The 27,809-nt window shown below is 46.6% G+C and overlaps 1 protein-coding gene across 1 annotated transcript; it reads right to left on the bottom strand.

Moving 5' to 3' along the window:
- Positions 1-11,934: 11,934 nt before the first annotated feature.
- Positions 11,935-24,928, bottom strand: Cd247 (CD247 molecule). The gene is made up of 9 exons (XM_045143714.1): positions 24,887-24,928; positions 21,430-21,727; positions 19,025-19,128; positions 17,985-18,044; positions 17,255-17,335; positions 15,939-15,974; positions 15,231-15,287; positions 13,857-13,892; positions 11,935-12,865 (listed from the first exon to the last, which is right to left on the bottom strand). The coding sequence occupies exons 1-9, from the start codon at positions 24,926-24,928 to the stop codon at positions 12,800-12,802; spliced, it is 780 nt and encodes a 259-aa protein (XP_044999649.1). The 3' UTR covers positions 11,935-12,799.
- Between the last annotated feature and the right edge of the window lie 2,881 nt (positions 24,929-27,809).

Here is a 27,809-nt window from a genome sequence, read left to right as displayed (position 1 = left end):
TGCTACCAAAGGAAGTGTTGAGTTCCAAGGGACTCCATCCCTGTAAGGCAAAGAAAGACTTGTTTTTGTTTCCCAAATAAGATTCCCCAGCAAACTTCAGTGTTGAAGATACTAAGCTTTAATGTTAGGACAGTGGTCTTTCAACCACCTCCCCCCACCGACTATATTCTCTAGTCTATTTGAGAAAGAGGATTCTATCTTTTCTTACATAGAGCAGTTGATGAGGATAGACTTTAAAACCAGCATAAATACTGTGTTGAAACAAAGAAATAAATCTTTAGACAAAGGTAACTTTAATTTTTCTTTTTTCACTTATTTAAGAAGTTATGAAATGAAAGGTACTTTTTATACATGTGCACATGAAACACTAGTACAGCTTGTTGGGGTGTTTAGTCTAAACTTAGCTGCCATTGCCATCCTGAATATTCTACTGGCCATATTACTTCCAAACACAACAACTCTTTTTTTACTTGATTTCATCTTTTTGTAATCATCTCAAGAAATGCTTTTTGATTTGAATGAACTGTCTCCTCAGCTGAAGTACTCAGACTTACTATTAGCCACCTTTTAGGAAGGAGTCTAGAAACTAAAGGGGTTTATCTGACCAAAGAGGTTTGAGTTTCTGCATTTCCAAGAGGAAACATCAGACAGGTCATTACAATTCCTTCCTTCTTTTCTTCCCCTTAACATTTGTGCAAGCTTTATTTCTCACCCCTGAATTTGGTTAACATGTACTAAACCAAAGACTAATTTTAATTGCATTTATAGGGATCCTATATTTGCCCATGGCATTGGGCTCTCCCTAGCACATGGTGAATGTAATTCTTAAAATCTGTTGAAGCAGTACAGTTTGATCATGAACTTTATTTCTACTCTGTGTAAATCTGAATGACAACAGAAAAACCTAAAGAAAGGGCTTCTCACAAGAACAATGTTATTCTAAGTAAAAGTTGAGTGCTCTGTTAGTTTAAATGTTTTTGAAGTCCTATAGGCAGCTTTTCAGAATTAAGAAAAAATTATTTATATCCATTAACGGATATAATGCACACTTTCATTTATTGTCAGAAAGGTTAATAACACCCTAGTGTTCTCACTTGTTCTTCAAGAATGGCACCAAAGGAATCCAGCTGTCATCTGGTGTAAGACTAGACCTATTTATACTTCATAGTAACTTTATTAAAAATAAATGATTTTTTACAAAGGGAAACTTATCAATTAAAAGATTTTTTAGTATGTTCATCATGCCAGTTCTACTTCATTTGTTAGGAAGAAAGCACAATTTTACCTCTTTAATGTTATTTTGTGTATTATCCTTCACTTATTTGGGAAGATAGGGTAATATTCTCTTTATTATACAGAAGCACAGATATTTGCTTGACAATATCTCAATTCAGCCCAATCTTTAACATTTTACTGCTGGAAAAGCCACAAACATTTGCAAATATAGGGAAATTATATCAGTTAGAAGTCCTAGTAGAAAATAGTGCAGTTAGCTTCTAGAGAAACTTGGTAGTGCTCATCCTCCCAAGCCATGTCATCCCCACTGGTCTTCACCAAGACAAAAAAGGGTTTGAACTAGCAAGGCAAAGGAGGGACTGGCTTTTTCTTGGTCCTGCCCAAGACAGAAGTGCTGCCTGGTGTGCAGAAGGCAGGGCCTCCTGCAGGCAGCCTGCCCTGGCACTGGCCCTGAGGAGCCCCACAAGTCAGTTCGAAGTCCGAGCGGCCCTGTAAAGAAAGTTCTCAGCTCAGAACAAGAGTTTGATCAAATATTTTCTCATCACATCAGCATCTAAACTTGATGAATGTAAATTGTATTTATTCTTCAAACTTTTTTAGGGCTAAAAAAATTAAGACTGCCAGTAAAATGGGAGAAAGACTACAAGATCTGAAACTTAAAATTACCAAATGGGCAGGACTTCCTTCATAATCATTATGAGTTCACTTTTATTTGTGTATCTGAACAGCAGTTATCGTGTGAGCTATATTGTTCATGTACGCATAGCCCTAGCTGTTTTGAAGTCATTTTCAGATACCTTATGAAGTGGTAAATTTTATTATTTCTCTTCTTTGAGGAGGAAGAATATTCTTCTTTGCTCTAACTCTTAAGAATAAAAGCAGCTATGTGTACGTTTGCTTGGATGGCACCCACAATAGTAACACAAACTTGGACAGAAATAGGATAAAGAAGTGGCTTTCATTGTTAAAGGCTAATAAGAATCCTTTGCTGCCCTATCCTTTTGGGATTTTTTTTTTTTTTTTTAGGTTTTTGTTTTGTTTTGTTTTGAGGTAGGGTCTCGCTCTGTCCCAGGCTGACCTGGAATTCACTTTGTAGTCTCAGGCTGGCCTCCAACTCATGGCGATAATCCTACCTCTGCCTCCTGAGTGCTGGCACTAAAAGTGTGCACCACCACGCCTGGCTCATCCTTTACTTAATCCAAAGAGATTCAATGTAAGACTTGAAAGGATTCTACTAGGAAGGCAGGGAATATTTCTCAAAAGTTGTCCAGATTGCACCCGCTTCGTTATGAGGTCTTCAATGCAGCTTTCTTCTAAGCATTTTGTTCATTAAGCTAAAAGCAGTAAACACGAGTAAATCGTGTTGATTCTGTAGTCTAGATTTTCATTCCTCTTTTCCCTCCCCTTTTCTTTTTGAATGGTGGTACCTTCATCTATGAGAATAATGCTTGTGGGTAGCAGCTTCTGGCACCTTCATAAAATACCTCAGCATAGCTTAGCATGGTTGCAGAACTGGTTTTAGATTAAAACCAAATAAAAGAAGAAAACTTTATAAATAGCGGAAATAATTCTAGCTGTAGTATTTAGTTTGAACTAATGTTTATTATGGTAATAAACATAATTGATGCTGTATGTATTTGGGATCCTGTTTATAGGTTGAAACTTAAAGGGTTAGGGAGGGTTGGGTGGGAAGAAAGGAGAAGCTGATTATGTTAAAAGGAAAATGTTGCTCGCGTGTGTTTTTCTTTTATATCTGTCTTGCCAAAGGAAATTTGATGTTCCCTGTGATTGGGTTTGGGATTTGTGGTCTGGTCTGCAGCACAGTGTGTAGTAGCATGCAGGTAACTTTTGGGGTGTCCAGTGGGTTCAAGGTGCCCAAAGGCACACTTATGACCTTTCCTGTGGCTGCCATGCCCCATTCCTGCCAGTCTCTCTGAATGATTTATTACCTCTGTACTTGCAAAGCTGAATGTGTACACATCTGTGTGCAGATGAGAAGAGACAGAAATAGATATACATCAATGAATTTGGAGAGACAATTGATGTATCTTGATCTAGGAAAATTCAAGTGAAACATTGTACTAGTCACTCTCTATCATGTTACTGAATGTTGTGCTAGTAACCCAACATTTAAAAAACCTTACTTCATTTTTTCTTATTCCAAGGCTAGTTCTCTCTAAACCAAGCCAAAAAATTGAAAGCTAGTTGATCACTTGGCACCTGTGATAAGGTGACCTTTAAGGGTTGATTGGTTGATAAGACAGCAAAGGTGTTTTTCTTGGTGAGAATGTGAATGAGAAATGTTGATTTAGGAGCCCTTTCTGCTCACAGTCGTGGAGGAGCTTTCTTGGCTCTCTCGTTCAGATATAGATTATGTCTCCAGAATGGCTTTTTCTTTTTAAATTAATGTCCCATGTCACAGAACATAAATGGGATTTGATTTGGATACCAAAGATACCACTATGCCATTGCTGCTTGTGTTATCAAAACAGGCAGAAAGGATAGGAGGAAAATGCTGAAATCTGGAAAATTTTTGCCTACCCTCTTATTTTCCCTGCTTCACTCCTTCCCTGCCTACTCTTTGAAAGAAGTCCTGTTGGCCAGTCTGGCTTTGGAAAAGAGAATTGTCTTATCTGCTGGCTTGGTGAAAGTGGATGGAGTTGCTCAGCATTACCATGCTGCTCTTGGAATTGCTGAGAAATGTGAGGAATACAAAAAGTAGGAATAAAATTCTTCATTCTCCTTTATTGAATACTTACAAATAGAACAGTCCATCCAGCCTGCTTACAGTCAGGCAGTATTAGATCTGCTAGCTCTGAGCTGTCTCTTATAAAGAAGCAGCATTTTAAAAAGAAGGATTATATAGAAAACCAAAATATTCACCAGATGGTTCCATAATATTTTTTGTGATACAGGCTCTATGGAGTTGGGCCATTTGTTGCTTAGGTGTACCGTTGATAACACTAACGGAAAGAGGGAAAGGACTTCAGAATTGATTGTGTTACCAAACTTCATGAAAGCTTTAGTCGTTACCTTGTTGTTCTGACATGTAAACGTAGTGTTATTAATTGTGTGACTTTTCAAAGCATCAGGTAGATTTATATGGTGATAGGAATGTTGAAATCAGAGCTGAAACACGAGCTGAGGAAAATGAGGTGAGGAGGTGATTCTTCTGAGTCCCTGAATCTGCCACACTGTGCAGGGCTCGACCACCCCTTGCCACCTTCTGGTTCAAACCCAGGACACTGTCAGAAAGTTAAGACGAGCCCCCCCTCCCCCGACTAATTTACTGAAGAAAAAAAAAAGTTGAGGTCTGCTGCAAAGTTTTCCCATGTTTTGTTTGTTGACTTGTTCATCACTATTTAAACTTGGCCACAGCCTCACAAAAGCAGTTTAAAGCTTCTTTAATAAATTGGCAGTGGCATTGACTTTTCTTAACATTATATCCCAAAGTCTGCAGGCAGCAATGCTGTTAAAAATAAAAAAAGAAAGTGACGTCTGAACACTTGAGTTCTTTAAAATTGTGATCGCTTGGAGAACAACGGACAAAGCTAACTCCCTTCCAGTCCTAACAGTGTCTCAAGGTTTGGAAAACGCAGGAGGAAACGCAGCGCATTTTCAGAACTTGAGGTGACACTGTCTGTTGGGAACGCCATCTTTTAGGGTAGCCATGTCTGCAGTTCCATTTCTACAGAAGTCTGCAGAAGGCACATACTTTGTAGAGTGTAGTGGACTAGTGCAAGCCTGGTTGGGATTTTTTTTTCTTTTTTAAAGAGGAGGAAAAAAGTGGGATCCAGGCTTCATAACCATGTTACAACATTGACTTTTGACAACTTAACTGGTGTGTCTCCTCTAAGATCCTGGGAAGAAAGAGAAAGACAGACTTCTTCCAGTTTCTTACCTCTGCTTGGTGGGCATATGTGCATTACTCAGTCCACAGGAGAGCTCACTACAGGAGATAGAACCTCTTTCCCTGAGTGAGCCTCAGTCATTTCCCTCATCTGTGGTGATAGTGAAGGTTAGGTGAGTAAGTGTGGGGTTTCTGCCCACCGCAAGTCCAGGAGCTGTTGTATACCTCATTTCTAACTCATGACTGAGTAACTTGCTTTAACTTCCTCTCAACCCTCAGAGTTGCCAAGTCCGCCCTTCCTTCTCTCAGTAATGTTGAACTCTGGCCTATAGCATCATAAGACCTGTTGCCTAGGGTGGGATCCCTACCCCCCCCCCTCCAGCCTCTGAATGTTTATGCTTTGAAGCTACTACAAACTGAGGGCAAATTGCAATCTCCTGTTTCTTTTTGTTGCAAGGGATCTTCACAGGTCTCCTAACATCTGTTCCCCCACCACCTTGCCTTTAATGACTGCCAGCTGTCCTCACCTTTTCCTACACGGGGTAGAGGCCATCCCCTTCCCCTCTGAGGCCTCAGGGCTTGATGTTGGACCAGGACTTGAGGTAGAAGGGAGGACACCAAAGGCTCATTTAAGATGATTGCTGCATATACATTTCACTTTTTTTCCTTTGACATAACCAAAAAAACATCCAAATATTTAAGTTAATTATTATTGTTGTTATTGTTATTATTATTATTTGACAATCTTTTCTATCCAGTGGGCTCTAGAAGCCGCATCCCCAGCCCTTTGACCTTTTCTTTGAATGTAGTTTCCAACTTTCAGTTCTCACCCCAAAGTTGAAAAAAGCTTAGCCAGGTCATAACACTGCTGCTATAAGCCAGGGGAGGGTGGTTTCTTTGTTTTGTTTTGTTTTGTATTTTAAATTTCCAGCCAAAACCAAAGACTTTTTAATGATTGTATAAAGTCAAAACAAACAAAAAAACCAAAGAAAAGGGAAGTCTTCAGCATCAGCCCAATCTGTGGTGTCCTAGCACTGAAAGGCCCCAGCCAAGGGCAGGTGGGGTCACCTGACCAGACTGCAAGGGCAGGCAAGCTGCTCCCCACATTGGGGGAATTTTGTTGGGTGTATACTTGCTAGCTTTGACTCTGACCAGCTTGTGAGCATGCATGGAACAAATTGGCTCACCAGGTTTTCCAAAACAGAAGCCAAAGCCCCATCACCACCATCTGACAACCAGAGTCACTGTGGGGACTCAGCTGGGGGCTGGGGGCTGCTGCTGGGCTGGCCACGGGCTCCACAGAGCGGGGGAAGCTGAAGACACTGGTGCAGGATTGGCTGCTCTGCTGGGTGCTCTCACCTTGGGCTGGGCTGGCAGTGTTGCTGAGGGGCCCTTCTGAGCCTTTTTCTCTTTTTCTTTACTGGAACTGCTTGGAAGTGGCTGTCCTATTTGTGAGAAAACATGCCGAACGATTATCAAGCTTTTCATTTCTCCTTACTGTACTTTTATTTCTTTTTGCAGCACCACTGTGCAACTATGCATTGTATTTCACAACCTTTTATGCTAGGTAGATGCCTGTGAATTTTTAACTTGGGGGGTGGGGGGATTACAAATGAAGGAATTTTTTACATGGATCTTTTTAATCTCAGTTGATTGGGGGAGGGGGGGTATTTGGTTCTAGGGTCATATGAGCTCTATCCCAAAGCAAAATCCAAATATTAATAATATTAGCCTGATGCAGATACCAAAGATGATTTCTTTCCTGCAGAACCTTAGACTTGTGTGTTAAGTACAATTACCCAGCACTTGCATTAGTCTAACCTCAGTAATTCCAAAGCTTAGATGTATATTTTGGTATATTTCTGGGATATTAAAAAAAATGTCATTTAACTTCTTGTTTGTTTCAATGTAATGCTCTTAAAGTCATAGCATGAAAATAATTGAGCTGTCCTATTCTTAGTAGTTTGAAATAATAGTATTTTTGTATGTTTTGAGTGTGTCCGTGTGTTAACATAACAGTTGTCACTGCCTAGGTGTTCATAATAAAAAGAAAATGAGAAATTTTCAGTGTACATAATATTCAGTGACAACCCTCCCGGGTGTCAGCTTGGATCACACGCTCACCGATAACTGGGCCCCACTGGGGTTTGGTTTGTTTGAAAGAAACAGTGATCGTGTTTTTCTAAAGATGTTTTCTTCTGTCTTTAAGTATCTTCCCCACCTTTTCTTCCTTTTTTGTTTTTTTCTTAAATTAATATTGATTCAGGGGTATTTTTCCACTGTTGTCAAGGGAAGGACACGAGGGGAATTAGCCCCTTGGCCTCCCAAAACTGTTGGTTTTATGTACTTTAAAATGTGAGTTTGAGTTCATCTTTGTGGAAACTTAAGATGCAGTGTAAATGATTCTTTCCAAAATTGTCCAGCAGCTTCATTGAGGCAGTGACAATTGCTGAGTGGTTATTGGGAGTCCACTTACATTTCTCCTCTGAGATGACTTGCAGCCTGGGTGGCTATTGTGTAGCCTCACTGCCCCAGAGCGCCTGGTTAGCCATTTCCCCTCTGAAGGGGATCTTTTCTAAGAATCAGCTGATAACTGGGAGCACTGGCCCTTGTTATCTGCTGTGCCCCTGGGAAACACGTTTTTCTTGGTTTAGAAAACCTGAAACACAAGCAATTCTACATGTTGGGGATTAGCTGATGCCTCCAGAGGCCTGGGGAGGTGGTGGGACTATGAGCGGTGCTGTCTCCTCAAAAGTGCCCTTTATATGATTCCCCTCCCCGGGCTGCCTGAGGGGCTGTAGGCTTGGGAGAGATTGTGTTGGTACCAGTGAATCAGAATGAAATGGTAGATTTGTGTAGATGCATTTGTCTGCTGTAATTTTTTATATATATATAAAACTTACTGTAACTGTACAGTTCTGATTTCTGTTGTAAAACATCATTAAACCATTTTCCAAGTGTTTTCACATTGTTTGAGTTTCTGTGAAGTTGCTGAGTTGGTATTGCGGATGCTTCACACAAGTATTCTCACAGATTTCTTAACCTGAGCCTCCAAATATTTCTTCCACGGGTCTTCTCGGGGAGCCCAGAATTACCATAAGCACCTTGGTTTAGCCCATGCCCTTCAGCTTCCTCCTGAGCTCCTTAGGGAGTGGTGGTCACCATATTTCCGCTCCCCAAGCCCTCAGCAGGGCTTAATGCAACCCTGAGTCAAGTAACCATAGACTCCCTCAGACCTTAGTGATTTGTGTGATCAAACTCAAAGACCCCAGGACTGGAACTGAAATCAACTCATGCAAATTTATTATTTGACTTCCAGGCCCAGATCCTGCTAACATTTATTTCTTAGCAGGGCTTGAACATTCATTCTGCAGGGATTCCTCTGAAAGAGACAAGTTCTAAACTGATACTAGCTTTTCTTTGTTTCTAGTTGTTAGCAGAGAGAGAGAATGGGAGTACACCAGGCCCTCTTGCCATTGCAGACTCTAGACACATGAACCACTTTGTGTGCCTGGCTTTATGTAGAATTGAACCCAGGCCAGCAGGCTTTGCAAGCAAGCACCTTTAATGGCTGAACTGTCTCCCAGCCCCAACTTGGCCTCTGGTTCTAAGTGAGGGTGCATGGCTTTGCTCTCCCTGGTTCTAAGTGAGGGTGCATAGCTTTGCTCTCCCTGGCTTTATGCTACTCATCATCCAATGTCTTCACACAGCCATAAGTTCATAAGAAGGAAATTCAAGCTGGGCTTGGTGGTGCACGCCTTTAATCCCAGCACTTGGGAGGCAGAGGGAGGAGGATCACTGAGTTCAAGGCCACCCTGAGACTACATAGTGAATTCCAGGTCAGCCTGGGCTTGAGTGAGACCCTACTTCGGAAAAAAAAAAAAAAAAAAGGAAATTCATACAGTTCATAAGAAGAAAAATCACAACTATTTGGAAAGCTTTGGGACATGTTCTTCTCAGAATGCTGACAAGCTTGATGTATGGTCTTGAATTTGAAAGAGACTGACAAGGGGCAAAGTAAGTAGACAGATACAGGTTCTCTTTTCTGCTCTTGTGTCAAAGACCTGTTCCTTTCCATTCCCTTCTTAAAATTCTTTAGCATGTAAGTCTGTAAAAGCATTTTCTTAAAATTTTAAGTTTTTAACAGAAATCCTCTTTGGTAGAGACAGTGGAAGCTTCTTAATGTTTGAAAGGCTACCAGCAAGCTAAATCCATGTGTCACCTCCAAAGGAATAAGATAACTATAATCAGACTGAAGGGATGGCTCAGTGATTAAAGGCACTTGCTAGCAAAGTCTTGACAGCCTGGGTTCAATTCCCCAGTACCCATGTAAAGCCAGATGCACCAAGTGGCACATGCATCTGGAGTTTGCCGTGGTGCACGCATTTCCTTTTTCTCATTCTCTCATATTTCTCTCCCTGAAAATAAATAAAAAGTTATATTCTAACCTCTTTATTTTTATTTATTTGATCGGGGAGCAGATAGAGAAAGAGAACGGACACACCAGGGCCTCTTGCCCCTGCAAACAAACTCCAGTCACTTGTGCCCCCTTGTGCATCTGGCTTACGTGGCTACTGGGAAATTGAGCCTGGGTCCTTAGGCTTTGCAGGCAAGCGCCTTAACTGCTAAGCCATCTCTCCAGCCCTATTCTAACCTTTTTAGGGGACACAGGAGGAGGCAACAACATCTGCTTTGGTCCTTTGTGGAGAGCCTTTTCTTGCTACAAAGACCAGAGGTTAAAGTTGAGGCTCCTCCGTCGTTAGAACTCAGCTGTAGGTTCACCAGGGTATGTGCTGCCCCACAGCTGAAACCCCTGGACCCCCAGTACCTCAGCAGTGAAGCACTGAGCAGGCCTACAGTATGGTTAACTGGCCACAGGACGAGACTGAGTCGCCTCTGGAGGTGACTGTGTGTGTGTGTGTGTTTTGCTGCTGCTGTTTGGTTGGTTGGTTGGCTGGTTTTTCAAGGTAGAATCTCACTCTATCCCAGGCTGACCTACAATTCATTATGTAGTCTCAGGGTGGCCTCGAACTCAGCAATCCTCCTACATCTGCCTCCTGAGTGCTGGGATTAAAGGTGTGTGCCACCATATCTGGCCTGGAGGTATCTTCTTAAAGACTGCATCAGTCATCTGCCCTTCTTGAAACAGTTTCACTGTGTACCCCAGAGTAGCCTTGAACTCATGGCAATCCTCTGACGTCAGCCTTCTGAATGCTGGAATTTCAAGGACGAGCCACCATTTCTGGCTAAAACCTTAAATCTTAAGAAAGAAAAGATACTGTTCCATTTTAATTTATATATGAAATGTTTTAGCTCCTCAGTACAAGTGAAATTCCTTATTTTCTGATTTTAGGACACATATCTTTACATTTTCTCACAAGAAACTCAACTGTTTATGTTTAGCATAGTATAAACTATTGAAATAAGTCCATAGTACTTTTTTTTTTAATATTTTTTGTCCATTTTTTATTTATTTGAGAGTGACAGACACAGAGCGAAAGACAGATAGAGGGAGAAAGAGAGAGAATGGGTGCGCCAGGGCTTCTGGCCACTGCAAGCGAACTCCAGATGTGTGCGCCCCCTTGTGCATCTGGCTAACGTGGGACCTGGGGAATCGAGCCTTGAACCAGGGTCCTTAGGCTTCACAGGCAAGCACTTAACCGCTAAACCATCTCTCCAGCCCCATAGTACTTTTTAACCTTGCAGCTAGTAGTGTCTCAAATGATGGGCACTGGTCATTTTGTGGAGAGACCTTGTCAGACCTCAGGCAAGCAAAGAGGGACAGCCACTGTCTCCTTGAATCTGCAGCTTAATCTCTCCAGAACTTCAGTTCCTCAGCTCCGCTATTGTGGGCACATCTGTTCCATTCCCTCCCAGCTTGCTTGCTTTGTGTGGTTTGACAGGTAAGCCCCCAACCCCAGGAGAGCTCCAGTCCCTATAGCTCACTACCAGCCCTTCCCTTTGCCCTCAGAGACAGTTGGATCAAACTCTCATATTCTAGTCAGTCAGGCCACACAACCTGTGTATAACACAGCTGATCTTGAGACTAGGTCTCTAACACAGCCTGAGGAATAAGGCACACTTGCTTTGACTAAAGAGTCAGTTTCATCTTTAAAGGCCTGAGGAGTTAAAGTCCCCTGTGAGGCTGGGTTACAAGTGGAAGGCCTTCTCTCTATGAACCCATTGTCATATGTGCTGGGCAGTGAGGTGCATTGCTGTGTGGAGTCCCTAATTTTCCAGAGCTTTGAACATACGGCCTTGACCTTCTTTGTTAGAAAAGCCAAAGATATCAGTTGTTTCAGTCTTTACATATTAGTTTAGCTGGATGAGTTGGGGAGGAACAGTATATACAGCTATTGCAGCTGGAAGTACTGAGGAGAGAAGCTGACCTGTAAGGCCTCTGATGTCCCCTGCCCATGTGCCAGCCCCGCGGAGGAGATGCAGATAGTGTGCCATTAACTGTCCACTCCTGCGTGCTCTGCTTACAGCGTGGCTGCCCTGTGGGTTCTCTGCACTCCACGGCGAGGGAGGCCCCTTCCCGTCACACTTGCAGTTTGTGCTGTCATCAAGCACAGTCCCCAACCTAATACCGTGCTTGCTCTACATTGGCCCTGCCCCGTGGCGTCTTGCCGAGTGGCTCTGTACCTGTGCTCACCTGCCTGTTCCCAACAGAATCAGCGCTTCTGTCCCTCTGCCGGGGCAGCTGCCGATCCCTGATGTCTGCATTACCACCCCAGGCTTGACCACTGGAATAAAGCATACGGTAAGGTAGCCTTTTCACAGAAGCATTTATTATGCAGTTATGATGAGACTTTAGCAAGCTAGTATAAATTAAAGCCAAGCAGAAGAGAGGGTTTTCCATCCATGGTCGTGAATGCTGTGACGACACCATGCGGTCATAGTCCTGACTGCGATTCTCCCATTGTGCCACCGCTGTGCAGGCCTGGGCGGTCCAGGTCTTCCTTCTGCTCAAAATGTTGGTGAACCAACTTCCTGGCAAGAAGGCTGGCCTTGGCCTGTTGCCTCATGCACCTGTGCTCTGCTCCTCATGGGGTACTGTTTTCTTTATGCACAGTTCATTTGCCCTCAGTGTGGGCTCCAGGAGGGGACGGTAGCTTCTGGGCCTGGAGTGTCTGGGGAGGTATTCCTGACAGAAGGAAGCTCCTGTGCAGGGACCTTCCCTACTTGCCATGTCCCTTCTTCAGCCTCCAGTGACCATGACACTTGCCTGGGGTCCCACCCTCCCCTCTGTCCAGTCTGTTCACGCTGTGTCCCGATCACAAGGGAAGGATGACAACAGAAGCCAGATTTACAGCAGGAGTAAGGCCACCCGATAGTGACAGAGCACCACAGCGCGCGTGCGCAGGGGCTTCTCCGGAATGTACAAAACACTGAACAGCCCAACTGGGAGGAGGACGCTGGTTCCCAGGCCATGGTGTGCAGGGGGAGGGGCTGCCTATAGCCACCAGCAAACCATTAGACCAGACAGTTGGGCCAGGGAGAGGGAGTATTTTCCTTTTAAGAGTCCAAGGAAGATACTCTGTGCATGGCTGTTTAGAATTGGAGAGGACCAAATGTGACTTGAAGCATCCAAAGAGGATACTGGTAGCTGTGAACCACATGATCCGGACCGTAAATGCTTTTCCCTGTGTCCTTCACAATCACAATCTGGTGTCAGTGGGTGAGGCCTGTGAGTGGGAATGTCTCTGGCTGTTAGCGAGGGGGTAGGGTCTGCATGTGGAGGGCGTCATAAGTGTCCTTGGTGGCAGTGCTGAGCCCCTGGGAAAAGCAAATCAAAGAATGATCAAGAGACCACAGACACAAGCTGTCTGCAGTTCACCCCATAACCTCCAAAGCCTCCAGAAGACAGACAGCTTCTGTGTCCTACTGCAAATGGCTTTGAAGCAACTCCTTTCCTGGGCTTTACAGCATCTAGACCCAGCCAACTTCTTTCAAACCAAAAAGAAAGGAAGAAAGCTCTGCCCATGTTCAATACTGAGCTGAAATCGGAGTAGGGCCAGGCCTGCTGTCCCTTGTACCCGGGCCTATAGGAAGCCTGGACTCTCACCAGAAGAGTGCTCACTCCTTAACCTCAACCCTTCTCCATGAGTTTCCAACCTGAGGCCACTCCTTTGGTCAGGCAGGCAAGGCTGGTCCCAGCCTCACTGAAGGGCCTCTCTCCTGGTCCAGGTGTAGCTGCCAGTAGGCAGTTGGAGCTATCACTCTACTCAGACAAGCCCAGCACAGGACAGAACGAGAGCACCATGCACCTCTGGCAACTCTTTATTTTAGAAAAGTCAGCTCACTGTGCTTGCTTTGCATAATCATTTACACTAGTTTATATAAACTGGGCATCTCATTACAGTAACATTTTCCTTTTGAAGCAGTCATTTTTCTTTTTCTTCACTCTTTCCATTCATCCTCCTAGATCTTAGGATTCAGAACAGAACAAGGCCACTGCAGGGTCCCAATGCAGTGGACAATGAGGCAGGAAATCACAGGACTCTGCCTGCTTCCGTCCATACCTCTGAGGACCCGCCCCGCCCCTTGGACAGCTACAGCCACCTGCCATGGCCACTTCATGCGGCTTCCACAGCGTCTGGTTGGAGCTGAGTCTTCCAGTGACCTGGTCCCAGCCCCACTGGTCTGCATGAGTACCCCAAACCCGCCCTGCCTGGCTGTTGGCAAGGGCTGATGTTACCAGAAAGCAAACCACATTCTCATCCCATGTCAAAGAGTACAACCCAGGAAGAAAGTCTGCCTCTCTCACCTGGTAAAGTCCATCATGCCCCTTTCCTCTCCGTCGCTGTGAAATGAAAAGGGTTAGAAAGTCAGGCAGTCAGTAGTGGCAGTCTTGTTCAAGTGTTCCTATTCAAGGGGGTCCTTAAAGGTCAGAGGGGGGCTGGAGAGATGGCTTAGCAGGACTTAGAGAGCCAAAAACCCCAGGTTCGATTCCCCAGTTCCCATGTGAAGCCAGATGCACAAGGTAGCACATGCATCTGGAGTGTGTTTGCAGTGGCTAGAGGTCCTGGTGAGCCCATTCTCCTCTATCTGCTTCTCTCTCTCATAAATAAATATATTGTTAAAAAGTCATGGTGGGGGCTGGAGAGATGGCTTAGCAGTTAAGGCTGTTGCCTGTAAAGCCTTCAGACCCAGGTTCTATTCCCCAGTACCCACATAAGCCAGACATGTAAGGTGGTGCATGTGTCTGGAGTTCATTTGCAGTGGTTGGAGGTCCTGGCATGCCCATTCTCTCTCCATGTACCTCTCTTGCTCAAATAAATATAAACCAAAAAATGAAAAGTCACTGGGGACTGGAAGAGAAGTGTCCTTGCACAACTGGTCAGGCCTTTTCCTCTGCAGAGTTAAGTAAGGCCTGGCTGGCTCTGATGAGGATCAAGTTCACTCTGCCCAACTTAGGCCCTTGGAATTTGGGCCCCAACAGTGCCTGGCCATGTTGCCTGCTGGCTGCTTGGAATGGAAGAGCCCCATTGTAACCCCGGCATCTTCCCCAGTCATTGAGGCTCACTGGGAATAACCGCTTTATAGTGGTTCTGAGCTCCAGTGCAGAGCCGGTTCAAGTCCTGCTTCTCTGTGGACTTGCTCTCTGACCTGGGTATGTTATTTAACCTCCTGTGCCTCACAGGGCACACTGTGTTCATTAGGTTCTTGTAGGAAGTAAACAGCCACCATGTAAGGCACTGAGCACACAGACTTATGGACATAAACTCTGGGCAGTTGCTTGCACAGGGTCCCTGCTCAGAGGGGCTCAGTGCTTTGTGTTTACTATTTTGAAATGCTTATAAAATCAGTTATGAACAAGGGGCTCTGCATGTTCATTCCGCCCTGAGACCCAGGGTCAGCACGTTAGGCACTCAACACTTACTGTTAACAGTGACACTACATGAAGAGATTAGACTCACTTCTGCAAAGCTGGGACGGTCACAGAATCTAGATTTTAGTCCTGACAGCATCCCGGCTCTTCCTTAGTGTCTCATGTACTGTTTTGTAATCTGGAGGAGTACTGAAGGCCCCTTCGCCCCTGGCAGCCACCACATGGGCTTTTGCAGGTTGTAGGAGGAACAGCTGGGAGAGGACTGCAGCAGGGGTCTGTAGAGACTGTAAGGGAAAGAGCAGCACTCACCTCTCCTTTCATCCCAATCTCACTGTAGGCCTCTGCCATCTTGTCCTTCTGCAATGCCTGTTGAGGAGAGAGGGAGGGAGACACTGATTATCCTGGCCACTGCACAGAGTGGACAGGAGGCTCCTGTAATCAAGGCTCCTTGTCCTCAGCCTTTACAATCATCTCTGAGCTGGCAGCTCTCTGCATGGAGCTGTGAAGCTCAGATTAGACTCACAAAGATAGGATTTAGACCTGTAGACCAAAGCAGGGATATTGGACAACATCAGGGCTCACCTGGAACCGAGTGTCATTTATTTGAGCAAGTTGTAAACATAGCCAACATCACAGGCTATGTGTCAACCAATTACAGAAGGTTGCCACAAGGACCTCTTGATGGCTTAAAAAGAAACAACCAGGTTCACATTAGGTGGTGAGGACCTTGTGATGAGAGGAAGTGCTCAAGAGAATGGCCCAGTAACCAGAATCAACAGCCCCTAAGAAGGACCTGCCTTGCCCCTACCACCCTCCTCCCCAGTAGGGCCTATGCAGTGAAGAGGCAAGTGGGATGAGGGGACACTGTTCAGCTATGTTGCTGGCAGGAGCAAGGGAGGCATGACCCAGGAAAGGCCTGGCCTGGACAGAAAGTAAGGAGAATAGTCTTTCCTCTAGCCCCTTCCAGTTCTAAGATGAAAGGTAGATCCACCCCCACACACACACATACACACTTACATTGTATACGCCTTCCTGGGGGTTCCTTCGCCTCTGCTGGGGAGCACGAATGGAGAGGTTAGAGGGAAGAATCCAGGCTAGAGAGAGTTGCCAAGTCCATCCTGCCCCACTTTGTGGCTCTGCTGTCCACTCCGCCGGTGCTCCCCCGGCCTGTCCACTGACATCGATGGGCCCTGGCAGCACTCTACAGCTCACACCTGGTTACACACCTGCACACACTCCACCCTCTCCACCTGGCCTACCCAGCTCCTCCCTTGTCCAGGATAGGCGTTAGGGACATCTACAGGTGGCCTGTCTCCTTATGGACTTATCTCCGAATCCACCACAAGCTGAGACTTTAAGAGAGAGAAAGAGGCAAGCAGTGCATATGGATGGTCCAGGGGCCTCCTGCCACTGCAGACAAACTCTAGAGCACTGTGCCACTTTGTGCATCTGGCTTTACATGGGTACTGGGGAATCCAACCCAGGCCATCAGCCTTTGCAAGCAAGTACCTTTAACTTCAGCCATGTGTCCGGCCCTAAGCTGGGTCTTAAACTGAAGCCTCACACTTGCCACTGCTTGGCAGGTGCTGCTTGGGGACATCACGCACGCAGAGAACAATGGCTCCCTCCTCTGCCCTACTCCACGCCCTCTCTTATCCAGAGAAGGGAAGAAGCTCTGAGGTTGAAAGATGGTCCAGAGCTGGGTTGGGGGAGTGTCTCTCCTGCTGCCTATGAACTCTGGGAATGCATACCCAGCACAGGACTCAGAGGGCCTGTGTGAGGACTGGGTGGACAGGTATAGCTAGATACATAAAGGGCCACTGGGAAACTTCAAGAAATCCTGCCCTTGAACCAGGCCTGAGTCCTGTTCTAAAGAAGCCTTCAGTCTGGCCTCTGTCTCTTCAACTCCCTAGGAGTCTACAAAACCAAAAGGACACAGCCCCCTGGAGCCTGACTGACTAACCAGGTTCTAGAAGAGTGCTCAGGACCCAGAATCCCTTGCCCAGTGGCCTTAACTCCTTCCTGAGTTAGCCTTGTCATCAAATCTGTCTGTCTGTGGGGACAATGGTGCTACCATGTGTACATCTCAGAGTGGCCAAGGAACAGTGGAGGGGTGATGGACAGCATAGACATGAAGGGTTGGGTGACATATTCAGGCACAAAGGCCACTTATGGTGCATAATGGAGCCAAGAAGGGAAGGAGAAGCAGTGAGCCAGTGTGCATCATCCTCTCGGCCCGGGCCCCGTCTGTGCTGGTGGAGGCATGTCTTGTTCATGGTCTGGAGTTGAAGAGATCCACACAGCTGGTCCACTGTGCAGAAACAGCTCCCTACCTGTTTGCCTCCCATCTCAGGATCCCGGGCCCGCTTCTTATCCAAAACATCATACTCCTCTCTTCGACCTAGATTGAGTTCCTACAACAGACAGGAAGGTGTTACAGTGAAAGGGGACCCTCAGGAAAATGAGGAATTTGGTTTCCCTCTGGGTGCTTCAAAAAGAAAGGAACATGGACAAGGGGCAGGAGAAGGGGTGGGAACTGCTCCATCAGGATACTACCACCTCAGAGGGCACATACTTATTACCAGGCTGCGGTGGGAGCCCCAAGGCCTTTTTTGGAGGGAGGGGGTTCAAAGGTAGGGTCTCTAGCCCAGGCTGACCTGGAAGTCACTATGTAGTCTCTGGCTGGCCTCAAACTCACAGCAGTCCTCCTACCTTGGAGTTGTCGAAAACATTGCTACTATCAGGTAAATTACAGGCCCCCAGAGGAGAATCACAAGGACCAAAGTGTCCCTCTACTGTGAAGTCTCTGAAACAGTCATTCTGAAGCTGCCTTCTAGCCTTTGCAAATTGCTGGGGGGGGGGGGGGGGGGACATACTGGAGGCATGGGTCAGACACCATGACTATCCCAGTATTACCAGTTAGAGGACAAGTTCAGTAACTTGCCACCAGTTTACGAGCCTGATGCCTACAGCCCAGACCCTACAGCTAAGATTGGTCAGTGAGCCCCCCTCCACCAGGTCCTGGGACAGGAGAGTGGGGCTGCAGAGAGAACAGGGACTTACGTTGTAGAGCTGGTTGGGACCCTGCTGGTAGGCGGCGGCAGCGTCTGCACTTCTGCTGAACTGCAAGGGAGTGGAGCAGAGTGTCATTGGCCCGTGTGCAAGTGAGGGGGGGGGGGGGCAAAAGCCACAAGTGGCCTCTAACTGCTGCTGGCCCTGGCAGGGCCCACAGTGTGGCCATCCCCATCCTGAGCTCAATTGGCCTTCACTTCCTGCCTGTGACCTGCGCGGGAAAGCTCCTTGAAGGCACTGGTGCTGGGATCTCCATCTGTGTCCCCTTGGAGCTGGAGGATTTGTCCAGGTTTCCTCTGGGGCTGCGAAGGGCTGCCTCAACCTGAGCCTGGAGGCCAGGCTTTATGTACACCACTGGTCCAGCCCAGCTTTGGGACCTAGCCCGCCCGCCCGCACTGAGCTAAGAAGTCTCTAACATGCTAGCTGTCTCAGCCCAGAGAGGCACTGAAGACAACCTTAAGAGATCATACAGGCAGTGTTTCAATTTAAAGTTAAATAAATGAAAGTTGATAAGACTTTTTTTTTTCAAATAAAATCTTATGTCAGAGTCCAAACTCCGGAAAAGAATGGGTTACAGTGAGCTGAAGTGATGTGTCTAGCCCAGGCTCATTCTCCCTGAGAAATTCAGGTTTTGTAGGTGCCTGGTGGACTCCAGGGCTGGGAATAACCCTCCTATTTGCATATGTGAAAACAGGCTTGGAGACCAAGGCTGAGGTGGCCTTAATGAGCAGCTGGCTGAGAAGAAGTTACTCCTCCCCTACCCTTAACTGAGCATAAGTCTGCCTGCTGGCGGCATCACTCCATGGGGCACTGATGTCCACAACAGCACAGACCCTCACTAGGGCTCCCAGTGCCAGGTTCTCCACTGGCCACCCCAACTTTTCAACCTACCCATTATGTTCTCTTGACCAACCCACTGGCTTTGCCCATTGACACCAAGCTCTGGGCTTAACATAAGCCTGAGGCTTCCAAGGTCAAGGGTCCTCTGCCCATCCACTGAGCACCCTTGGAGCCCAGGAAAAGGTACCCACCTTTGCTCTCAGAAACAGGGCAGTGACAATGACTCCATAGATGAAGAGGATTCCATCTAGCAGGTAGCAGAGCTTGGGATCCAGTAGACCAAAGCTCTGTGCCTCTGTGTCAAGAAATAAAATATATCGGTCAGGCCTAAGGTGACCAGAATACATCCCTCCTTCCCCATGTCGGCCCTAGATCCAGTCTTCTTTCTTCAATGTGACTGCAGCCTAACCTCCCTCATTCACCCCATCTCCTGAAGAAAACTGGCCTAATCCACTGGGAGATGTGGCACCAGGTGGGATCACAAGACCTAGGAAGAGTGGAGGGCACAGTAGAGACTGGACAGGGCTTCCACTTTGGGGCAAGAGTGTGAACTGTGAGTGAAGCCCTTCATGAAACATGAACTCTAGAAGCCTTAGGAAGATTCTCACATCTGGATGATTAAGGTATGTAGCTCCTAAAGGTCTCGATACGGGGAGAGAACAGCATGCTGGGTGCCAAGAAGGGTGGCACTCAGAGACCGTATGGTTTAGTGTACTCACTACAGAACTGTTAACTAAGACAGTGAAGTCTGGATGTGGTGTCAGTAATCCCAGTGCCTGGGAGACTGAGGCAGGAGAATTGTGAGTTCAAGTCCAGCCTAGGCTACATAGTATGTTTCAGGCCAGTTTGAGCTACAGAGTGAGGCCTTGTCTCAAAAAGAAAAAGAAGGTCTGGAGACATGGCTCAGTGGTTGAAGGCGTTTGCTTGCAAAGCCTAATGGCTTGGGAATCAAATGATTCCCCAATACCCACATAAAGCCAGATGCACAAGGTGGTGCATGTTGCCGGAGTTTATTTGCAGTGGCAGGAGACCCTGCCTGGGACACACATACTCATGCTCTCTGTGTGTGGTTCTTTCACCCTCTCTCCCTCTCTCTCTCTCTCTCTCTCAAATAAATAATTTAAAAATTTTTTTGTTTATTTTTATTTATTTATTTGAGAGTGGCAGATAGAGGAAGAGGGAGAGAGAGAGAATTGGCATGCCAGGGCTTCCAGCCCCTGCAAACGAACTCCAGATGTATGCACCCCCTTGTGCATCTGGCTAACATGGGTCCTGGGAATCAAGCCTCGAACCAGGGTCCTTAGGCTTCACAGGCAAGCGCTTACCATTAAGCCATCTCTCCAGCCCAATAATTTTTTTTTAAATGCAAACAAAAATCTGGGCATGGTGGTGTACACCTTCAGTCCCAGCATTCAAGAGGCAGAAGTAGGAAGATCACCGTGAGTTCAAGGGCACCCTGAGACTACATAGTGAATTCCAGGTCAGCCTGAGCTAGAGTGAGACCCTACCTTAAAAAAAAAAAAAAAAGGAAATTAATTATGAAGGTGAGAAATGGGACTAGCTCTTTCCTCCTAACTTTCAGCTCTAACTTCTGCTCCTAACCTTCCTCTCTGCCAGACACTCTGGGGTTAGGTTCCTTCTCTTGGCAGGTTGCCCACCTGGGCCCAAAATCTACCTACTCACTTGTCCTGCTTCAGGGCCTCAGGTTCTGCTCTCCCCACCCTCTGCAGGCTCACCATTCCCAGGGAACCCCTCATTCTTTCAGGCCTTTTGCCTTATATTTTGGCTTGATTTGGTTTTTGAAACAGGATGTCTTGTAGCACGGATTAGCCCCAAACTTACTATTAGCTAAGGATAAACTGGCTCCCTCTTGTCTCTACCTCCCAAATGCTGGCATTACAGGCAGGTACCACCACACCTGGGTCTCCTAAAAAAAAAAAAGCCGGGTGTGGTGGCACACATCTTTAATCCCAGCACTCAGGAGGCAGAGGTAGGAGGATCACCATGAGTTCAAGGCCACCCTAAGACAAATTCCAGGTCAGCCTGAGCTAGTGCGACTCTGCCTCAAAAAAACAAAAACAAAAAAACCCAGAAAGATTATACACACACACACACATACACACACATTGTACTTGCAAGCAGAGAGAGAGAGAAGAGAGACAGACAGAATGTGTGCTCCGGGGCTTCCAGCCACTGTAAACAAACTCCAGATGCATGTGCCACTTTGTGCATCTAGCTTTACATGGAAACTGGGGAATCCAACCTGGTGGTTAGGCTTTACAGGCAAGCACCTTAACTGATGAACCAGCCCTCATGTGGGTCTTTTGCCTCTACGTTTTTGCCTGTCACTCTTCCCTACAACCTGCCATCTGGAAAACAGGCGCACCCTACAGTTTTCAGCTCACAGCTCCCTCCGCCTAGTCTCTCCCACTCCAAATAGGGAAGGGTCCCTTAAGCCCTTCAGCCTTTCTGGAATTTGTCATGCTGTAGTTAATGCAAGGGTAGTAAACAGTAATAAACTAATAAACCTAGATGTCAAAAGGCAGCCCATGAAGGAGGGAAAATTCACTGGTTAAATAGAAATCAGCAATCCTACCTGAACGATCACACAATGTGAACGAAGAGTTGCAGATTTGGGGCTTGACTGAGCTCCTCGTAGGTAAGTAACGCGCAGCAGCCCGCCCTGCCCTGTGCGTGGAGTCACGCCCGGGACCCTTCCCACTTTGGTGCAGCCTGGGAACCGCTCTGAAGCCCCACTGTGCCTCCAGCCTGTCTACCAAGGTGCAGGCGCCCTCTGGTGGCTGCCTGGTTGGAGCCGAGTTGCCTGACTTAGGACGAGTTGCCTTTTCTGCTGCCTCTTGAGCTAAACAGGGTGAAACTGTCTTCACTGTTCGCTGTGGGCAGAGTTCGGTGCTTTAAGCGCAATCATTAGGGACCCCTAACCGCACCATCCGGAGAGAGGCGTTGAGAACACAAGTAAAGAGCGAAGTCCCAGCCTCGTCCACCACACGCCTGCCCTGGCCCACCCTTCTTAGCTTCACATACAAGCAAGCTTTTGTTTGCCTCACATATTTACCCTCACGTGCAAGCAACCTCCGCCACATTCCATGGAGCCACGGATTCAAGGCTCCCCTGTTTGTGCTATCCCCACCATCCCGAATCTCTGTCCGGGGCCTCTGACTCCACCTCCCTAACCCAGGACCTTCCTGGCCCACAATCTGCCCAGAGGGAACCAGGCAACAGCAATCTGTCCACGTCCCACAGTCCCTGCTCAGGAACCATTATCCACGGGGCCACTTGAAGAAAGACCCAAGTTCAGTCCACCGCGTTAGAGTTCTGTCTTCCCGGTTCAAGCTCAAAGTATTTCATCTCCTGTGTTTGAGAAAGGGTCTCATGTAGCTCAGGCTAGCCTTAGACTCACTATGTAACTGAGGATGACCTTGAACTTGCAATCCTCCTGCCTCCACTTCTGCACTGTTGGATTGTAGATATGTGCCACCATGTTTGGTTTATGCAGTGCTGAGGCTCGAACTCAGGGCGTGGAGCACTCTGCCAACTGAGCTAGACCCCCAGCCCCGCCTCCTGTCCGTGCACGCCATTCTTCCCTGACCACATGAGTGCTTTCCTAGCCCTCCAGGGGCCACTTCCTCCTAGCTCTACCTCCAAGATTAAGTTGGTGCCTTCTGGCCACTATCACTGGCTCCATCAAACTCCTACAGAAAAAGGCTCACTTGAGCCCAGGGTGAAACGTCAACGGATCCACGAGGGAGTTGCTGGGTTCCAGTCCTCGTCCTCCCCTCTGCCTAACATGATGGCCTTAGAGCCTCTGAGAGCCAAGCCAGTCCTTAGTGAAGGCCACCTAGGCTGGGGTGACTCTTTCTTCTAGGGCTGGAGAGGAGATGTCGGTGGGGATTTACAGGGGGGCTTAGATTCATACAGAAGGCTGGGAGAAAATCGCTCAGCTGCCTGTCACATAAAATGAGAACAGAAAAATTACTGGACAGTAAATTTAGAACAAATAAGAAGTATTTCTTTGTGTTGTGCAGAATCAGCACATTGGGGGGCAGGCAGGGGAACTGAGCACCCCCCCCCCCAGAGATAAGTAATAGGGACACGGTTTCCTTTCTTTTTAAAGAGCAGCATAGTTTTATGGCCAATGACAAATGTGCTATATGTCTTCTGGCTGAAGACAGGACATTAACCCCATAGGTCCCTGTATGGGGACCATCACTCTCCAGCAGTGTGAACTCTGAGGGAGAGGACTGAGGAATTAAGTGACAGTTTAGAAAGTTCTATGCAAGGACTTAGGACCTAATTCAATTACACTATTAATTAAATATTCGTTGGGCTCTATGACAGGGGCCCACCTCAGAAGCTCCATTTCTTCAATAAGGACAATGGTGTCTAGTATCTGGGCAGGTCTTTGGAGTCCCAGCCCTGATTGGTCCTCTAGCTTAGCTCATGAGGCCACACACAGCGCAGGACTTCCCCCAAGCACATACATACTGTTTCTGAAAATACCAATTCTTCATGATGAGTAGATGGTGTCAGGACCTGCTTCCAGTCCCAGCTTCTTCCCTGACTCCTGGGCAGAGACGCAATCTCACTGCCTCCCAGAGCCCTTTGCGTACCCATAACACATCTCCAGTACATTCCCCCCAGATGGAGCTATCAGCTCCTTCCTGGGAAGCATTTAAGAGCCTTACATGGTTTTCCTAAGATGGAGAAGCCATCTTAGTTCATGCTCCTGCTGCCACCCCAGATTCACAGCACTCAGGAGAACCCCTGCACTTGAAAGAGGTCCCAGAAATTGATCAACGATTCTAGAGTGCCAGAGTTGCAATCCTAACAGCATACCAGAATCAGCCCAAGGCCCTCCCTGGGGGAGGTTCTGTCTTAACTGGCCTGGACTGGGGTCCCAGGAAGGGGGCCTGCTGGCCAGGGTTTAGACTCAGCACCCCTAAACAGTTAAGATAGCCTGGAGAGGGAAATGCAGCCTTCCCCAGTTACACAGCCATACCCTACACAAATGGAAATTTCACAGCTGGACAAAACCAATTTAAAGCCTCAGTCTTGCTTTACACCAGTTTTTGTGTGCCTCTGAACTGTGCTCACTAACCTTCTCTAAGCCATGGCTTCCTCACTGTAAAGGGGGAAGAGATGGCTTAGTGATTAGGGAACTTGCTGTGACCTAAGTACCCATGTTCAACTCTGCAGGCCCCACGTTAGCCAAACGCATAGCGACACAAGCATGCATGGTCACACTTGCTCACAAGGGGGCGCACGCATCTGGGGTTCGATTGCAGTGGCTGGAGGACCTGGCGCCACCAGTTCTATTTATCTATGTCTCGCTCTAGCTCTCTCACACAAAAATGAGGGAGGGGAGGGCAATACAAGGCCCCTTGATGTTGAGGATGAAGGAACTGATTTTACTTGGCGATGCTAGCTAGTTGTTGTGGTCCCGCCTACTTTTACTTTAAGCTCATGTATAATAAGCCTGTGTTTCTGCCTTGTGATAAGACAACTGGAACAGACCATGTGCGACATGCAGAGGAGGTTCTCTGGGTGCTCAGGGAGGAATTGTTAAGTATCTGTCCATGGAGTTCGCCACAGCTAAAGGCTCTGCGTGGTTAGCAAGAGTGAGTCTAGTCATCTCTGAACAACCAGCTGTCACCTTCAAAAGTTTATTGGCCATGAGCTAAGATTCCCAGCCCCCAGGGGACAGCCTGGGGAGGCTTAGAGAATCACGTTTCTCCGTGGGATGTGCTTTGGTTGTGTTGTCTGTGTGCCTCCCAGCCAGGCTCTCGCTTCCAGGAATAGAGATCAGGTCTTAATTCACCCAGTCCTGTCACAGATGAGGCGAGACACGCCCTCCTGTGTCATCTCTCCAGCCTCCCCTTGCAACTGGGCCTCTGCCTAACTCCCTCCAACCTGGGGGGTGGGGCCCGGAGAATGCTTCACATTTGACAGTTTGCACTGTTAAAATGACTTCCTGTATCTGATCTAGTTTGAATCAACAACGAGAGTCCAGAAGGCAGGTAAGAGGCTGTTACCCCGCCCAGTGCAGCTTGACGAACAGTGCAGACAAATACCATGGGGGTATCCCTTTAGTGGATGGGATGAGGTGGTACCTAGGAAGCAAGAACTCAGTACAAAGGAGACGCTGCCATCCATGGGAATGCCAGTAGTCCACAACCCAGGATGGGTCCACAACCCAGGTAGGAGCAGCCACCTTCATAGCCCCCAATCTTCTTCCCTTCATACCCCAGCTTTGGGCCCAGGGTCTTGCTGCTGTCCAGCCCCACCCCCTGTTTCAGATTCAACTGATGATGACATTGTGGGCTAGGAATTTACAAAACAGGAAGTCATGTGTTCTGAGGATGGCAGTGGCAGCAGCTGTGGAGGTGAATGTGTAGGGCAGAGTTGTGGACATGATACCAACCCATTGCCCGCAGCACAGGAGCACACACACCTTCCTGTCAGGGTTCCTGCCTTTCGCTGAGCAACTAGCCCCTGAAAATGGACTCCAGACACATGCCACTTTGCATGTCGGGCTTATATGGGTACTAGGGAATCGAGTCCCCGTCATCAGGCTTTGCAAACAATCCCCCTTAATGGTTGAGCCCTTAGAGATGTTCTTAACCATGACTCTGTACTTTCCTTGCAGACCTTACTGCTCCTTGGGGCTGAAGAGAAGGGTCCCCACCAGCTCTAGAGTCCTTTCTTCACGGGTCTTGTAGCAGGTGATATCCTGACTGTGCAGCTGGCTTGCCTTCTCTGAGGTCAGGAGGCATGCCGAGTTAGCAGGAATACACTGCTTGCTGCCAACAGTGGCTGGCATCCACAGTGGCTGGCCTACCTGGAGGTACTCGAGTCACCTTGACCTGTAGAGCAACTGTACATAATTTATAGGTACCATATAAAATGCCATTACTTGCTGTAATTTGCCCAGCCTCCTCACCCCATTCCTTGTGTTAGATTGCAAATATCGTTCTATTATAAAGCTGATCACCTGGTCGCAACGGCCTATAAATCTTACATTCCTAACTACAAAGGTTCCCAGAGAAGAAAAGGACAGTTTGATTTCTTAGTTGTAGCAGGATTGCGGACAATTTCTTCCCATATTTCATTTCCATTAAAGCTGTGGTTTGTTCAGTCTTCCTAAATTTTTTGTGTTAATTTTTCTTGTTGCTTTCAAGTAAATCAACTCACTATAAAAGTAGGAGAAACTATCAAAATTTCATGTTCAAACACAGAAACTGCTAATATGGCAGTAAGTTGCCCTCCAGAGTGCATGTAATTTGTTAATTGTAGTGATTCTGAATCAAAGCTTTTGGCCATGAAAAAAAGCAGTTTTCTTCAGTTTGCATCTTAAAACTTAACAGTTCATGTTATTTTAGATAGTCATGCTTTCTACTTCATAGTTGTATGGAATATATATAATGTTTTGGGTTTTTTGAGGTAGGGTCTCACTCTGGCCCAGAATGACCTGGAATTCACTATGTAGTCTCAGGGTGGCTCAAACTCATGGTAATCCTCCTATCTCTGCCTCCTGAGTGGTGGGATTAAAGGCTTGTGCCACCACACCTGGCTCTGGAATAACTTCTTGAATGATTGCCAAGTAATCCTTTCACTACTCCATGTGAGTAATACATACATATATATATATATGTATATATATTACATACACACACATATATATGTATCTATGTATATAATATGTACAATATATATTATACATATATTTATTTATACAGCAATACATCTGCACATGTAGGAAGGACAACATATGTGTGCTGTGTGTACATGCATACACAGACAGAGCTGATGCCAGATTGAGCACATGGCTGCAGCTCCTGGCTGGACACTATCACAATCATGATCATATCAAACATTAGCTCCACACTTTCAATTGAGAAAACACTTTACACTTTTACTTCATTTGATCACAACAGCACTTGCGTGAGATAAGCTGGGCAGCCCTGATTTGCTCTACTTTGCAGAGAAAGAGAGATTGAACGTCACAGAGGTAAAGTGACTTTCCCGTGTTCCCATAGCACATATGTGGCAGAGCCCGTGAAGGGTCAAGTCTCCCCGAGCCTTTGCTCATTCTCCTCACGTAGCCCTCACTTACGCTCTGCCACATTAGCCCCGCTTAAAGGAAATCCACTCTAGAGAAATCCCCTTATCAAAATTTCGACAGGGTTTTGCCATTCCTCTGAGAATTTTATTTCTTCTACAGAAACTCTCAGTATACAGAGATATATGTACAAAAATCAACTATTATTACTATATTATCATCTGTTATATTGTTACAGCAGGAGCAAACAAAAGAGCACTAAACACAACATGAATGTCCACTCATTGTGAATCTGTTAAATTTAATTATATAGCTGTTTAAAAACTTCTAGGGGGGCTGGAGAGATGGCTTAGTGGTTAAGCGCTTGCCTGTGAAGCCTGAGGATCCCGGTTCAAGGCTCGATTCTCCAGGACCCACGTTAACCAGATGCACAAGGGGGCACACACATCTGGAGTTCGTTTGCAGTGGCTGGAAGCCCTGGTGTGCCCATTTTCTCTCTCTCTCTCTCTCTCTCTCTCTCTCTCTCTCTGTAGCTCTCAAATAAATAAATAAAAATAAAAAATAAACTCCTAGGGACTGGGAAGATGGCTCCACAGTTAAAGGCTCTTGCTTGTAAAGCCTGCTGGTCAGGATTCCATTCCCCAGCCACACACATAAAGCTAGATGGACATTTGTTTGCAGTTACAAGAGACCCAGGAGTGCATGCCTCCTCACACCCCCAACACACATGCAAATAATTTTTTTTTAAATTTAAAAGTCTACCCAGACAACACATAACTCTGTATGTGCTCAAAGAGCATGGGCTGGGAAGGTAGCTTAGAAGTTGAAGGCACTTGCTTGCAAAGCCTGCAAATCAAGGTTCGATTCTCCAGTACTCTCATAAAGCTAGATGAACA

Source organism: Jaculus jaculus, chromosome 1, assembly GCF_020740685.1.
Source record: "Jaculus jaculus isolate mJacJac1 chromosome 1, mJacJac1.mat.Y.cur, whole genome shotgun sequence".
NCBI classification, from domain to species: domain Eukaryota; kingdom Metazoa; phylum Chordata; class Mammalia; order Rodentia; family Dipodidae; genus Jaculus; species Jaculus jaculus.
This window is presented reverse-complemented; position numbering and strand designations above follow the sequence as displayed.

Coding starts and splice junctions, on each gene's coding strand:
- Cd247 (XM_045143714.1), bottom strand. CDS start 24,928: ATGGTATTTGTCTGCACTGTTCGTCAAGCTGCACTGGGCGGG. Junction 19,129..21,429: donor CACATTGTGTGATCGTTCAG/GTAGGATTGCTG, acceptor TTCTTGACACAG/AGGCACAGAGCTTTGGTCTA. Junction 15,975..17,254: donor CTGAGATGGGAGGCAAACAG/GTAGGGAGCTGT, acceptor CGTGCTCCCCAG/CAGAGGCGAAGGAACCCCCA.